Source organism: Scophthalmus maximus, chromosome 7 (assembly GCF_022379125.1).
Source record: "Scophthalmus maximus strain ysfricsl-2021 chromosome 7, ASM2237912v1, whole genome shotgun sequence".
NCBI classification, from domain to species: domain Eukaryota; kingdom Metazoa; phylum Chordata; class Actinopteri; order Pleuronectiformes; family Scophthalmidae; genus Scophthalmus; species Scophthalmus maximus.
The window spans coordinates 25,297,501-25,310,000 of record NC_061521.1 but is presented as its reverse complement, the minus strand read 5'-3'; the positions used below and the strand labels follow the sequence as shown (position 1 = coordinate 25,310,000).

Here is a 12,500-nt window from a genome sequence, read left to right as displayed (position 1 = left end):
AGGACGAAGCAGACGGCGATGACGTACGTCAGCATGTAGCCTCGGAGCGGCTCGTCGTTCTTGCCGTAGCCTTTGCCAAAGACGCCGATGAGCGGGTAGAGTTTGTCCTTACACAGACACTGACGGGAGAACAAGAGGAGAGCTCGTGGGGAGATGTGGACACGGTGTGTCGGGGAAGGACATGTTAATGAAGTTTATGTGGTGTGTGTACCTGGAAGACTTTGGGAGCCGACACCAGGCAGGCGAGCGCCGACGAGAGAGTCGCTCCAAAGATCCCAGCACTGATGAGCGGGGCGAAGGCCGACACCAGGCTCATCGACTGGACACACGAGTCGTCTGTTCACTTTCACCATCTTTGTTCTCTCACACTCGGACTGGATTACTCAGGCAGAATCACATTAGCGGGTTTTTGTTTGCTTGACGCTGTCACTGTCTTTGGTTTTGTGTTTCAACTGAAGTCAGTGTCGTGCTTTGCTGCCCCCAAGTGGCAATAGGGAGAATATATTTAGATTTTTCCGAGGAGGGCAGGACTTCATTCCCATGACTTCTTACTTTCTCTTTCAAAGACAGAGAATGAAGTTGAGTTCATTCCAGATTCGGGAGCCGGGCAAAGACGCAAAGATTTAAAAAAAAATATACGTTTTCAGCCTTTCACTGTTAGTCAATAAATATTTATTTTGTTCTTATTTTGCCTTCGTTTTGAGTAATTCTTATTCTATTCTTATTATATATTTATTCTGTAAACAAACTATTAATTCTATTACTGCATATTTATCTTCTCCATCAAGGAGGTTATGTTGTCAACCCATGTTTGTTTGTTTAATCCAATTTTGGATCTGGACAAAGGGACCGATCCAGGAATTTATTTTCTTCACTTTGTTTAACATTGCGAAGGCTTTTTTATTTTTTTACATATTTACCAATTTCCCAGGGAATAATTCATGCATCTCATTTGGATGTTTGCATACTACTGGTCTCTCTTTTATTATTTACTATTTACTACTTATTTACTTATTTACTTTTGCTCCTACGGAGTTTCCCTGCAAGAGTTTTTCCACACTTTTATTCTTGTATGACTGCTGTGACAATATAGCCCTTGAATTTTGAGTCACGCGTCACCTGCATACATACACACTACCTGGTCAAACCATCTCTGCCTGTTTGTCTCAGATTTCTCAACACACCCTTTTCCCGAACCCTTCATCCCGACCCACATCCCTTCATCCTCCTTTTCCCTCCTTCCCTCATCCCGCACGTCTCACTCTGGGTTCCGTCTGGAGGGTCTGACCCCCACTCGGAGTCTAGACAACATCCTCATCTCAACATCCATTCAACCTTCCTCCACGTCCAGTAAATCAATCTCCATTAAAACCTTTTAAATTACTCTAGGCTCATCTTGAGTCTGTATGTGTGAGCGTGCGTTGACCTGATAGTAGTTAATGATGCCGTAGGCGCATGTGTCATTCTTGATGCACTCGCTGAAGTCCCATCCGTGACGACAAGCTAAGCCCAAACAATCCTCGTCGGACGAGGAGGAAGACTGGGTGTCGTTTAACATGCCGGACGCGTCCCGCACCACACAGGCTCCTGGGAGGGAACACAAGCATATATAGATAAATATACGTGCGATATGTGCACGTACAACCCTAACCCTATCATTTACTGGGGGACAGGGGGTAAAAGGGCAGTTTGAATACAGATCTGCAGATGTGGCATGGTCATGTTGTACGGTACCTATGGTTGCAGAGATGATGAGGTAGGATATGGTGGTCCAGAATATGGCCATCAGTGTTCCCCTGGGAATGGCCACCGTTGGATTCTGGGAAGGAAAAGATAGAGAAACATCAACTTTATGGAACAGGATGGTGTGAGAGTTACTGTATTTTCAAAGTCAGGATATTACAAAAAAAAAACAAGAATCAGGAAACAAAACCCCTCAGATACCCTCAGGTCCCCGGAGATGTTCGCTCCCGCCAGGATGCCTGTGGCGGACGGGAAGAAAATGGAGAACATGCCAAAGAAGGTTCCCTCTGGTCCCCGCCAGCCGGGCACAAAATTAGCAGCGAAGATGTCCGCTGTCGAGGAAGAAGGTATCAGTTAAATCGAGTTAAAAGCTCCGCTTCAAGGGAAACATTCAAGTATTGTCAGACATGCTCTTGTGAGCGCGGCCTGAACTTATAATCACCTTTGTAGCTGAAAAACCCTTTGGCTTGTTTCTGTGGCGAAGGAGGGAGGATTGTTCCCACGATGTAACTGGCAAATGACACCATGATGACCAGGAAGAACAGAATCTGGGCCTGCGGGAGACGGGATGGACGGCAAACACGTGGATGAACGTGGATTCACGTGCAAGAACGAGCGTAGACCGTGCCAATACGGACGTGATCATGCTAGCTCGGGTGTTGCACGGTTCTTCAATAACATATGAGCACATAACAAGAGGAGACATTTTAGTAAATATGCTTATTTACTGTCTTTACCTCTGTACAGAGAAAAATTACCTTTACAGCTAGCTACAAAGGTAAGTAGCTAGCTTAGCTTAACAAGCTGCGGTTTTAGGGGGACGTCACGCGAGTTGGATTGTTGTCGTCACCACGACAACCACAGTCGGTACATTTCACGTTGCTCCTCCGCCCCGTTCATTAGTGACATTCAGAGTTGGATTTTTTAACTTTTTGAACAGAACCGGGCTTTCTCCCTGTTCACCGTCTTCATGCTATGACCTGAGCTAAATGGCTGTTATTCTGCTTCCCAGTTTACCTCGGAACTTGGAACTCAGAAGTCGGGTTAATTGTTCCAGTATGATCTCGGAACTCGGAATGACGACCTCCGAGTCGGAAATTGCAGATGGAACGCCCCTGTGTGTGGGAATTACGACTCGGGATGTAAGAAAAGAATCGCCAACCCGACTTCCGGGGTCCGAGTTCCGAGGTAAACTGGAACGCAGCATTAGCTCTAGCTTTGTATTTGAGACTTTCGTAAATTAGAACGTTAGCAATCTTTTCAGCTAACTCTCTCCAAGAAAGCGAAGACGCTTACTTCCAAAACTGTCTGAGTAATCTTTTTTATTTACATTTTACCACTAGAATTTTAATACTGAACTCAAGGGTTCTAAACGGCAGCTCACAAACCAACTGGTGACGTCACGGTGGGTTGACACTTGACCCTGCCCAGGTTGGCAGTAATGGACAACCTTTGCCAAATGTTTGCTTGAGCTCACCTTGGATTCCCAGGCCATGCCAGCCATGGAGATTCCCAGCAGACATGTGACGGTGATGACGCCGATGATGCGAATGTCATTCATGCGGTCCACCATGACAGCTCCGTTCTCCTGAGGAAGACATATCAAGGTACATGAAGGTATCGCCGTGAAAGGTGGGTATCGCCGTGGAAACATATGTCCAAGGAAAATGAATGTATAGAGACTCCCGCTCACATGCATGAGCTCCACAACAGTCTCAGCGAAGCCCACGGTGTGCATGGCCACAGCCACGGCGTTGGCAAAGGCGAAGATCAGGCCGATGGATCCACCCAGCTCCGGGCCGAGGCTGCGACTGATCAGGAAGTAGGTCCCACCTGGGGATGAGACGGTCCGGGAAGAAGGGAGGGCAAAGATGAACGTGATATCAGAAATTTGATCAAAACAGAATCCTCTTTGTATGATTTTCAGCCTGTGCTGCTGCGGAAAGAATGATGGCTGCCATGAATTCGCACACCACGAATCACAAGGTGAACCGACCTCCTTTGACTTTTCCGTTGGTAGCAATGGCTGAAGTGGAGAGACCGGTGATGCCAGTTATGAAAGAGGAGAGCAGGATAATCGCCCAGGTCAGACCTGACGTACAGTATGGACAGAAACAGAAAGAGAGAAAATCACTGTGAGTAGATTTGAAATAAACGTAGAATGAATCTCTTCGTTGGGACTCACCTATTCCGGCTTGAGCAGTAATCCAGGGCAGCCTCAGGAACAAGATCACGCCCCAGATGTTTAACATGCAACGGATCTACAAGACAAACAGACAGTTCCTGACTAAATCTACCAAATGATTTTTTGTCAGCTGCAGTTTTAGCATTAAACCTGATGAAGAACAGCAGCGCAGGACGTACCATGACCCCCTGCACCCAGCCGAAGCGAGTGGGCTCAGGCGGCGGCTCTTTGCTCTCGTCCTCGTCTTCCTCAGAGCTGTCGCCTCCTTCCATCTGTCCACCTGCCGTCTCCTCGTACACAGGGGGTTTGAGGTCATCCTGGTCAAGTCAAGTTTCACGTTTGGTCAGGTTTGATTTAATACAGTCCAAAATCCTAAATCACAAATGTGTGACCAGAGTAGGACACACCTCTATCCTTAGATCCTCAAATCAGATTCATGTAAAGAACTTGTGAGATGAGCTTGATCGCAAATTCAGATTTGCTGAGATACATAATCGTGCAACATTAGCGAGGTCAACTTTTTGTAAAAGTCATAATTCAATTTCACATAGTTACTGAATTTAAAATAATATTTTGTTTACTTTTTTTTTTGGTATTCCACAGAATCTACCTGTTGCAATTCATGAAACTGGTTCAGAATTACTTCAAAATCTAATTCTGACCAACACTACAATTACATTTTAATTCATCATTAGTTTTCATCTCATTGTGAATGAGCAACATGAATACAACTGATTAATGAATGAGATTATCTCATCGCACCTGAGATAAAACCTGAGATGTTTCGAACCATTCAAAATATCTACAGTGTGTTTTTGTTAAACAGCGTTTCTGCTTATTCTTTATGTTTGAATCAAAGTATTTGAAGCAGAGCTAAGAAGCAGAAGAGCTGATAACAATCATCAAGCGAGCGGTCACCTCGTGGTTGGCGTACAGCTGGTACAGAGACGGCCTGAAGCGTCTCCGGCGGCCCCACACCTCCGTGTTGGCGTAGAAGTCGTAGTGCGGCGGAGAGTCCAGAGTCTCGTAGCCGGTCGGAGCATCGGATCCAGGGGGCGCGACGATGCCCCCGTCGCGGAGACACTGATAGTAATCGGACTCGTTCAACCCCCCGCCTTGTGTTGCCTTCCCATTGACGACTGGCGGAGGAGCTCTGGGTCTGAATGCAGCCAGGTGAATGACGTCGCTGGACACTGGCAGCTCCATTCGGGACGGCAGGATGGTCCTCACTGTGTTTTCAGCAGGTTGTCAGTGAGTCAGTCAGAGTCGATGGTGAAGGAGCCGCTCTGCAGTTGAGGGTAAATGAATGCAGCCTCATTGTGAGGGTTGGTTTTATATATTTGACCTCAGCCGAGCAGGAAGAGCCCGAGGCCTCGTGAGACGTCCGCTTCAGTGAACAAGTCAAACAAGACTCATGACACGGGACTACTAACAATTTCACCTTGTAGGGTCAACGAGAAAAAAAACATTTGGCACTATGCTGGGGCTGAGAACTACACCGCTCCACTTGGTGAAGGATCATTTGTAAAAAATGTCCTTCAGGAGATACTACGGTGGCCCTGAAGTGCAAATCACACACGACAAGTAGGAAAAACAAGTCAACAAATCAAAAAGATTAACCGGCAAATCAAAAAACACAAAGGCAAATAAAATTTTCTGTTTTGCCGTTGTGTTTTTTGATTTGTTGTGTTTTCTGCTTTGCCGTGTTGTTTTGCACTTCAGGGCCACCGTAAGATTCTGCTCCTTCATTTCTCAAAAGCTCAAATCACGTCGATCTACTGGAAACTTTGCTGTTGTTGTTGAAATCAGACCGTGTGTTTGTCTTGTGCTTCTTAGCTCTGTTGAATTTGGGTTGAGTCGGCATGAAGGTGCATTTGATTGCTGGTTATGTAATCACAATAATTAATGGGTAATCTCATGCATGTACGTTTAAAAAGAATCGACTTGTGAGATAACCTTTACTGAGACGACACACGGGGCCTCTGAAGGAAAGAGGTTTCAATCACATACAAATACACAAAATGAAATTCAAACTCTTCTGTAGAAGTAGAGTTTGAATTTCATTTTGTGTATTTGTATGTACTTTATTTCACGGACATAACTTTAAACCGTCGGCATATTCTTTAAAATGATCCAAACCTCGTGAGAAACCTTTAGAGATCTTCCACAGGGTTGTCAGAACAAGAAGCTCACCACTACACCATCGATGGAAAGATTATTCACATCAAGGGATTTATTAACTGTAAAACAAAGAAAACATCTATAATATGTGGTGAAATATCATAAACAGGACCATGAGCACCTCTTAAGAGTCCAGACAAAGAAGTGGAGACGTTGAAGAGGAAGTGGGCATTTTAGATTTTTCGATTAAACAATGGAGCACGAACGAGGTCTGCTCAGTTTACAAGCTTGTAAATGTCTCTCAGCTCTTTGGTTTTTCTTTCCACGGAACATTTTCTGTCCTGCGTTCGCAGGTCGAGTGGTTCTCCTTGTGAAGAGCGAACTGACCTTGACATGTAAAGTTCAACCATCAGGCTATTCGATTGCAAAATTTCTCCCGAATGGCGCAGGCTTGTTCCTTCGAACCAGTTTCAAGACACTGTTGAATCATTAAACTGCTCTATTGTCCGTGCAGCTGTTCGAGCCCTCGGGGGGGCAAATCTAAAAATCTCTGTGCTGGGCCATTTGAGGTTTCAGCTCAGATTTAATGATGACTCACTCTTCGCTTGGAGCGATACACGCCGCTTAATTTTGCAAGACTGAAGTTTACACAATCATTTACAACAACGCTTACACATTGTTGGGCGCACGCACGCACGCACACAAAAAAGGCATTGTGTATTTCATGGCAGCACAGGGTTCAAAGCCTCTGCCTCCAGGTAAAGGTCTGCACACATTCACACGCCCATACAAACACATGCACTCCATGTTCCCAGCAGTGCGAGCAGGGTCAAGGTCTCTGTTCAGAACAGAACAATCTTTAAAGAGTGCACAAAATTGATTTATTATCCTCACACCTTTGAAAAATGACATTCCTATATGAGCAACGTGGCGAACAACAACAACAACAACAACAACATGTCCTGGGTAGCAGCACAAAAAGCTACAGACCTCAAGGTGGACCGTTGCTGTTAACGTTGAAATCAGAAGAAAGCATCTACGTCACCCACTGGTTCGTGAGCTGCCATCAGCATTTTGACCGACGCCATCTTGTTGTTTTGGGGGGAACCAGACGCAGGAGCGGGGGTTAGGGGGTCGGACCTACACCAGCAAACATCCCCAATTCGGACAGTACTGGCTGTCAATCACGCTGTATCCACGCGCCAATGCATACGGTATTTTATGGTCTATAGATAAGAGTTAAAACACAAAAATCATACGAGAACGTTTTGAATCTTGAAACGTTGAGGTTGCTTTTTGGTATGATCATTTCGTCATTTCGAGGTAGGACTGTTCAATGTTTGACTTAAATACATTTTGATGCCAGTTACTCAGCTCAGATCGGCATTTCCTCAGAGATACAAATTTACAACTGTCAAAACCATAGTTTTGTCCTTTGGGTTAAAAAATACCAAAAAATGTGAAATATAATGAGCTGTTCAACCAACTGTAGTTGGTTATCAATTTGGATTCCTAGCTGAGGAGGGGCGAGGGCCTGAGCAAGTGTGGGAAAATGTTGCGCCAGGCTGACTTCATATTTCATGTCAGTATCTATCAAAAAGGAAAAAACAGCCGTCAGAGCGTTGTTTGCGTGCACAGAAGTGACAAGTGCAGAAGGAAAAGTCTACAAACACGTAACGGCAGCGATCAAACCAACATGTAGCCGAGTCCTTTGAAGCGAACAGCCCTCTCCCGTGAGAGCGCCTCCAACAGCTGGAGCTCCTTTTGATCACCGATTCTTTTGAACATGCGCCTTCGCTATCTGCAAGTTCCCACCGAGTGATGCTCATTCACTGTGGACTGTAATCTCATGTGCAATACAAGCCAGGTCAAATTCACTTCAACCCAAGTCAATGTCGTCTGTTTTGACGCATGCTTGTCGATACAGGTCAAAATGTGTGGAAGGGATGTTCACGACATGCGGTTTTTGGTATCATGGAAAATTTGTTTTGATGTTTTTGGAAAGTAGGTAAATGCGTAAAATGTCCGTTTTGGAAATGCAGGTACAGTACGCTTATTCACCCATTTTGCTGGGTTATAATGAGACCATCTGTACACAACATAAAACTAGACTCGGGAGACGTGATCTTAAATTATCTGCAAGCTGAGGGATACAGGTAGCCCGGCTCTGTCCATAGTTCAAAAACACCACATCTAAACGTCATATTACATCTCGTTTGTTAATGGCTGCTGTTGCAATCGCAAGTAGTCCTCCTGTCCTCGGAGTTGAACTCACCAAGTTCAAACTTCTAAATAAAGGGAAATAACTTCTCATACTCTGTTTTAAAGAAAAGCCTAGAGTGTCCATAAAGACAAAGTTTGTGGTTATAAGTTATTCAAGAGATAACTAGTTAATCAGTGAACAGTAGGTGCTGGTCGGTGGATCTTTTTTTAAACTGGCTAGTTGTTTCAAATTAGTATTGATCTTCTCATTCAACTCATAATACGGAAAGCAAGTCAAGCAGGTTTCCGAAAAAAATGTGGAATTAATCCTTTAAGCACCCCAACAGGAGTAGAGCAGCAATTTGAAGAATCAAAGCAAATGTTTAAGATTTGGGAACATTTTAATGGTAACTGGTCAGTTGAAGAATATCCTCCATACACTGCTACAGATCAGATCATAAAGTCTGTAAAAAAAGAAAAGTTTCACAATAGTTGAAAAACAGCATATTAAAAATGTGAGATTGGTATTGTAACATACCAGTTCTGCTTTTCCCTGATGGCATCAAGGACTGCTGTGGTGGCTGTATTATAGACTAAAGGAAGTAGGAAGGAAGGTAAATTTAAACTATAGCTGGTCTCAGTGGTCTGGTAATATGCAGGCTGCCATAGTTACAATTGATCAACAGGATATTGTCCATTACCAAGACTTAAAGAATCTGCCATTCTCTGGGAGCTTGGTCCTGGAAATGTTGTTGGTCAGAGTGTGTTGGAACAGGGGCAGCAATCGTTCCCACATGTGAAGGATCAGATGCACAGTTTGCATTTGGTCTACCCCACTGTCCATGCTAGGAGTTTGGCTGGAACCGGGTATGTGACAATCAGGTTTGTTGCTCTGGAACATTTCAAAAGTGGAGCCGTGTTGAACAGTGTTGATCTTGGCTCACTGTAACCAGAGACTGAAGCTCAGCAGGCAGTGGACTAGGATTAGTAACAAGCATCTCATCCGGGTTCTGGCCAGACTGTGTTGTTGGAGCGGGAAGGTAGTTGTTCTATCCATGTCCTTGTTCATCTTCCACATCAAGTAAAAGCTTTGTGTAAGTGGGTTTTCCATTCTGACCTCCGCTGTTCTGATCAGAAGATAAAGAGAAATCCCTTTGCCCCGTCTGAACTTGCCCGTTATTATCAAACAGTGATGGAGCAACAGATGAAAGGTGTACTGGACTTGAATGAGGAACCGTCTCCCCCTTCGGTCCATGACCATAAGACGGTTGTTGGCCGACACCATAAGACGATTGTTGGTCGCTGTTATAAGACGGTTGGTGGCCGACACCATAAGACGATTGTTGGTCGCTATTATAAGACGGTTGGTGGCCGACACCATAAGACGATTGTTGTTCGCTATTATAAGACGGTTGGTGGCCGACACCATAAGACGATTGTTGGTCGCTATTATAAGAGGGTTGGTGGCCGACACCATAAGACGGTTGGTGGCCGCTATAATAAAACGGTTGTCGGCCGGCACCATAAGACAATTGTTGGTCGCTATTATAAGACGGTTGGTGGCCGGCACCATAAGACGATTGTTGGTCGCTGTTATAAGACGGTTGGTGGCCGGCACCATAAGACGATTGTTGGTCGCTGTTATAAGACGGTTGGTGGCCGGCACCATAAGACGATTGTTGGTCGCTGTTATAAGACGGTTGGTGGCCGACACCATAAGACGATTGTTGGTCGCTACTATAAGACGGTTGGTGGCCGACACCATACGACGGTTGGTGGCCGACACCATAAGACGGTTGTTGGCCGCTATAATAAAACGGTTGGTGGCCGACAGCATAAGACGATTGTTGGTCGCTATTATAAGACGGTTGGTGGCCGACACCATAAGACGGTTGGTGGCCGACACCATAAGACGGTTGGTGGCCGACACCATAAGACGATTGTTGGACGCTATTATAAGACGGTTGGTGGCCGACACCATAAGACGATTGTTGGTCGCTATTATAAGACGGTTGGTGGCCGACACCATAAGACGATTGTTGGTCACTATTATAAGACGGTTGGTGGCCGACACCATAAGACGATTGTTGGTCGCTATTATAAGACGGTTGGTGGCTGCTGTAATAAGACGGTTGTTGGCTGCTGTAATAAGACGGTTGTTGGCTGCTGTAATAAGACGGTTGTTGGCTGCTGTAATAAGACGGTTGGTGGCTGCTGTAATAAGACGGTTGGTGGCTGCTGTAATAAGACGGTTGTTGGCTGCTATAATAAGATGGTTGTTGGCTGCTATAATAAGATGGTTGTTGGCCGCTATGATTTTCAGAAGCAAAGGTAAGTTTAGTGCCAACTGGCTTCCAAGTTTGGTGGTTGCCACTGGGTTTGACCGGACCAGCTACGTCTTGTCCACTTGGAACCCCTTCATACTCCGATGGAGACAAAAAAAGATGGTTATTTGTGGGGTCTGGTGAAACGGTTTGTTCACTATGAACTTGCCCATAGACATTACTTGAAGGATTTACCTGGGCACTGTCATATCCTGTGTAAACATTGTCAGATTGTTGAGGATATTGTGGCAGGGATGGAGTTGGATATTTTCTTGGGGCTACCTTTGAAAATACCGGACTCTGTCGGGTGGGGATTTCACCTTGGCTGATTTGTTCAGTAGGAACTGCGTACTGGCCAACATGCCCAGACGAAAACATATCCGGATTGCCATTAGTGCGTTCTTCTGATCCTCTCTGGGTTGAACTAGATTGGGGTTTTGGTGGCTCCATGTTACTGCTCTGAACAAAACCACCGGTTCCTGGTCTTCTTACATTTGCAAAATTATCCCCATTACTGCTGTTGGTTTTTGAAGATTCGGTTCTACTCGGGATGGCAACAGATAATCTGAGATCAAAACTCGCTTTGGAAATTTCATCATCATTTATGGAGCCTTTCCCCTGAACACCGCTTGGCCTGTAACTCCCACCACTCTTTGAATCAGAACTGTGAGTCATTGGACTGAATTTTTTGCTTTGGACCAGGAAATTGGCAGAAGGAACCTTTAGGCCGAATCCAAAGCTTCTGGGACCGGCCAGTGGTGAAGACTCTAGTATGCTGGTGCGATCCAGACCAGGTAGATTTTGAAAACGGGAACGGCGCAAAGAGCTTTCCAGATCAGTCATAATGGACAGTCGCCTTTCTTGGGGCTGTCCCAGAGCCTGGAGGTACTGGAGAGAGTAGCGATTCCCAAAGAAATGTTTCCTGGAGTCAGGATACTCAGAACTTCTTTCTATGAGAGAACAAAGTTGTGTCAAAAAACATTGACTGAAAAAAGAATTGTTTGCAAGTTGGTGACAAACAGGCAGACAAGGGAAGCTCAGGGCGTCTCAAATTAAGGCCATTCCCTGATAATGTGTACTGTTAACTGACGTGAGGAGCACCACAGGAAATGTGTGAACAAGTAGCTAGTGCATACCTATAAAGGACCCTTCTTACACAATTCCCAAAATGTTATATCCTTGAGTCAGTGTTGGTAAATGTGCTGTGGGGAAGTTGCACATTCATCCGATCAACTTTAGACTTGTCCCAGGTTTTTGTAAGCAGACATAAATTCTCCCAAATTTGCACAAGCTAATGTTTCAGACTTTTGCTCTGCATCTCTAAACAGGAAAATTGGTCCTTTTTTGTCACAAGTCAGCAGTGGAAGCAAACTGAATATGAACTTGTTAATCTGTGGCTCATTTACAGATATGGAGCAGCGTTAGCATTCATCTGGAGTTGTGTGTCAGAACACCTGAGGGATCAAAATCAGCTCCTGAGCTAAAACACGCTCCCCCCTCAAAGTTTTAGTTGAACACTGAAGACATTGGAGTTTAACACCGAAAGACGATGGGACAAAAATTCAGAAGTTCCATCTTTTATTTGCTGGTATTAACATTTAAAGATATAGAATCTTTTAACCTGTTGAATTGTCGGAAGATAACAAACTGCAATCTGGTGATAATTATAAGTGGCTTCGTCACTGAGCAACATCTTGATTAGATCCATGTCAGGATCGAAATATTGATTATAGCAGTCCTCATAATTCACAAAAAAATTTAGTTTTGAGACTTGCCAATTGGCCGCCATTTTGAAAGTGTTCTTAACAGGAGACATTTGAAGTCTGATGCCATTAAAACCCAGTGCTTTGTCCAACACCAACTAACAAAAATACACCCACTTATAAGAATCATTATTTTAAATCACTGTTATTCAATCCGTTTGG

The 12,500-nt window shown here is 44.7% G+C and overlaps 2 protein-coding genes across 4 annotated transcripts in view; both read right to left on the bottom strand.

Moving 5' to 3' along the window:
• The window catches only part of slc12a3 (solute carrier family 12 member 3), a 12,872-nt gene extending 7,623 nt beyond the window's left edge, over positions 1–5,249 (bottom strand). The window contains exons 1-12 of the mRNA XM_035641849.2: positions 4,847–5,249; positions 4,108–4,245; positions 3,929–4,004; positions 3,740–3,835; positions 3,437–3,576; positions 3,221–3,331; positions 2,186–2,297; positions 1,945–2,075; positions 1,735–1,819; positions 1,427–1,587; positions 212–319; positions 1–119 (exon numbers count right to left, since the gene is read on the bottom strand). The exon at positions 1–119 is cut by the window's left edge and continues 5 nt beyond it. Coding sequence (XP_035497742.1) covers positions 1–119; positions 212–319; positions 1,427–1,587; positions 1,735–1,819; positions 1,945–2,075; positions 2,186–2,297; positions 3,221–3,331; positions 3,437–3,576; positions 3,740–3,835; positions 3,929–4,004; positions 4,108–4,245; positions 4,847–5,134 — 1,565 coding nt within the window. The 5' untranslated portion in view covers positions 5,135–5,249. The remainder of the gene's footprint in view (positions 120–211; positions 320–1,426; positions 1,588–1,734; positions 1,820–1,944; positions 2,076–2,185; positions 2,298–3,220; positions 3,332–3,436; positions 3,577–3,739; positions 3,836–3,928; positions 4,005–4,107; positions 4,246–4,846) is intronic.
• A 3,391-nt stretch (positions 5,250–8,640) lies between these two features.
• The window catches only part of LOC118315949 (hornerin-like), a 4,482-nt gene continuing 622 nt past the window's right edge, over positions 8,641–12,500 (bottom strand). Inside the window, exons 3-5 of one of the 3 annotated variants that reach the window (XR_004794988.2) lie at positions 8,953–11,525; positions 8,790–8,844; positions 8,641–8,715 (exon numbers count right to left, since the gene is read on the bottom strand). Coding sequence is in view for 1 of the 3 variants with exons in the window: in XM_035643646.2 (XP_035499539.2) it covers positions 9,301–11,525 (2,225 nt within the window). In the remaining 2 variants the exon portion in view is untranslated. Of the gene's footprint in view, positions 11,526–12,500 lie in introns of all 3 variants that reach the window. The other 2 variants (XR_004794986.2, XM_035643646.2) reach the window with 2 other exon arrangements.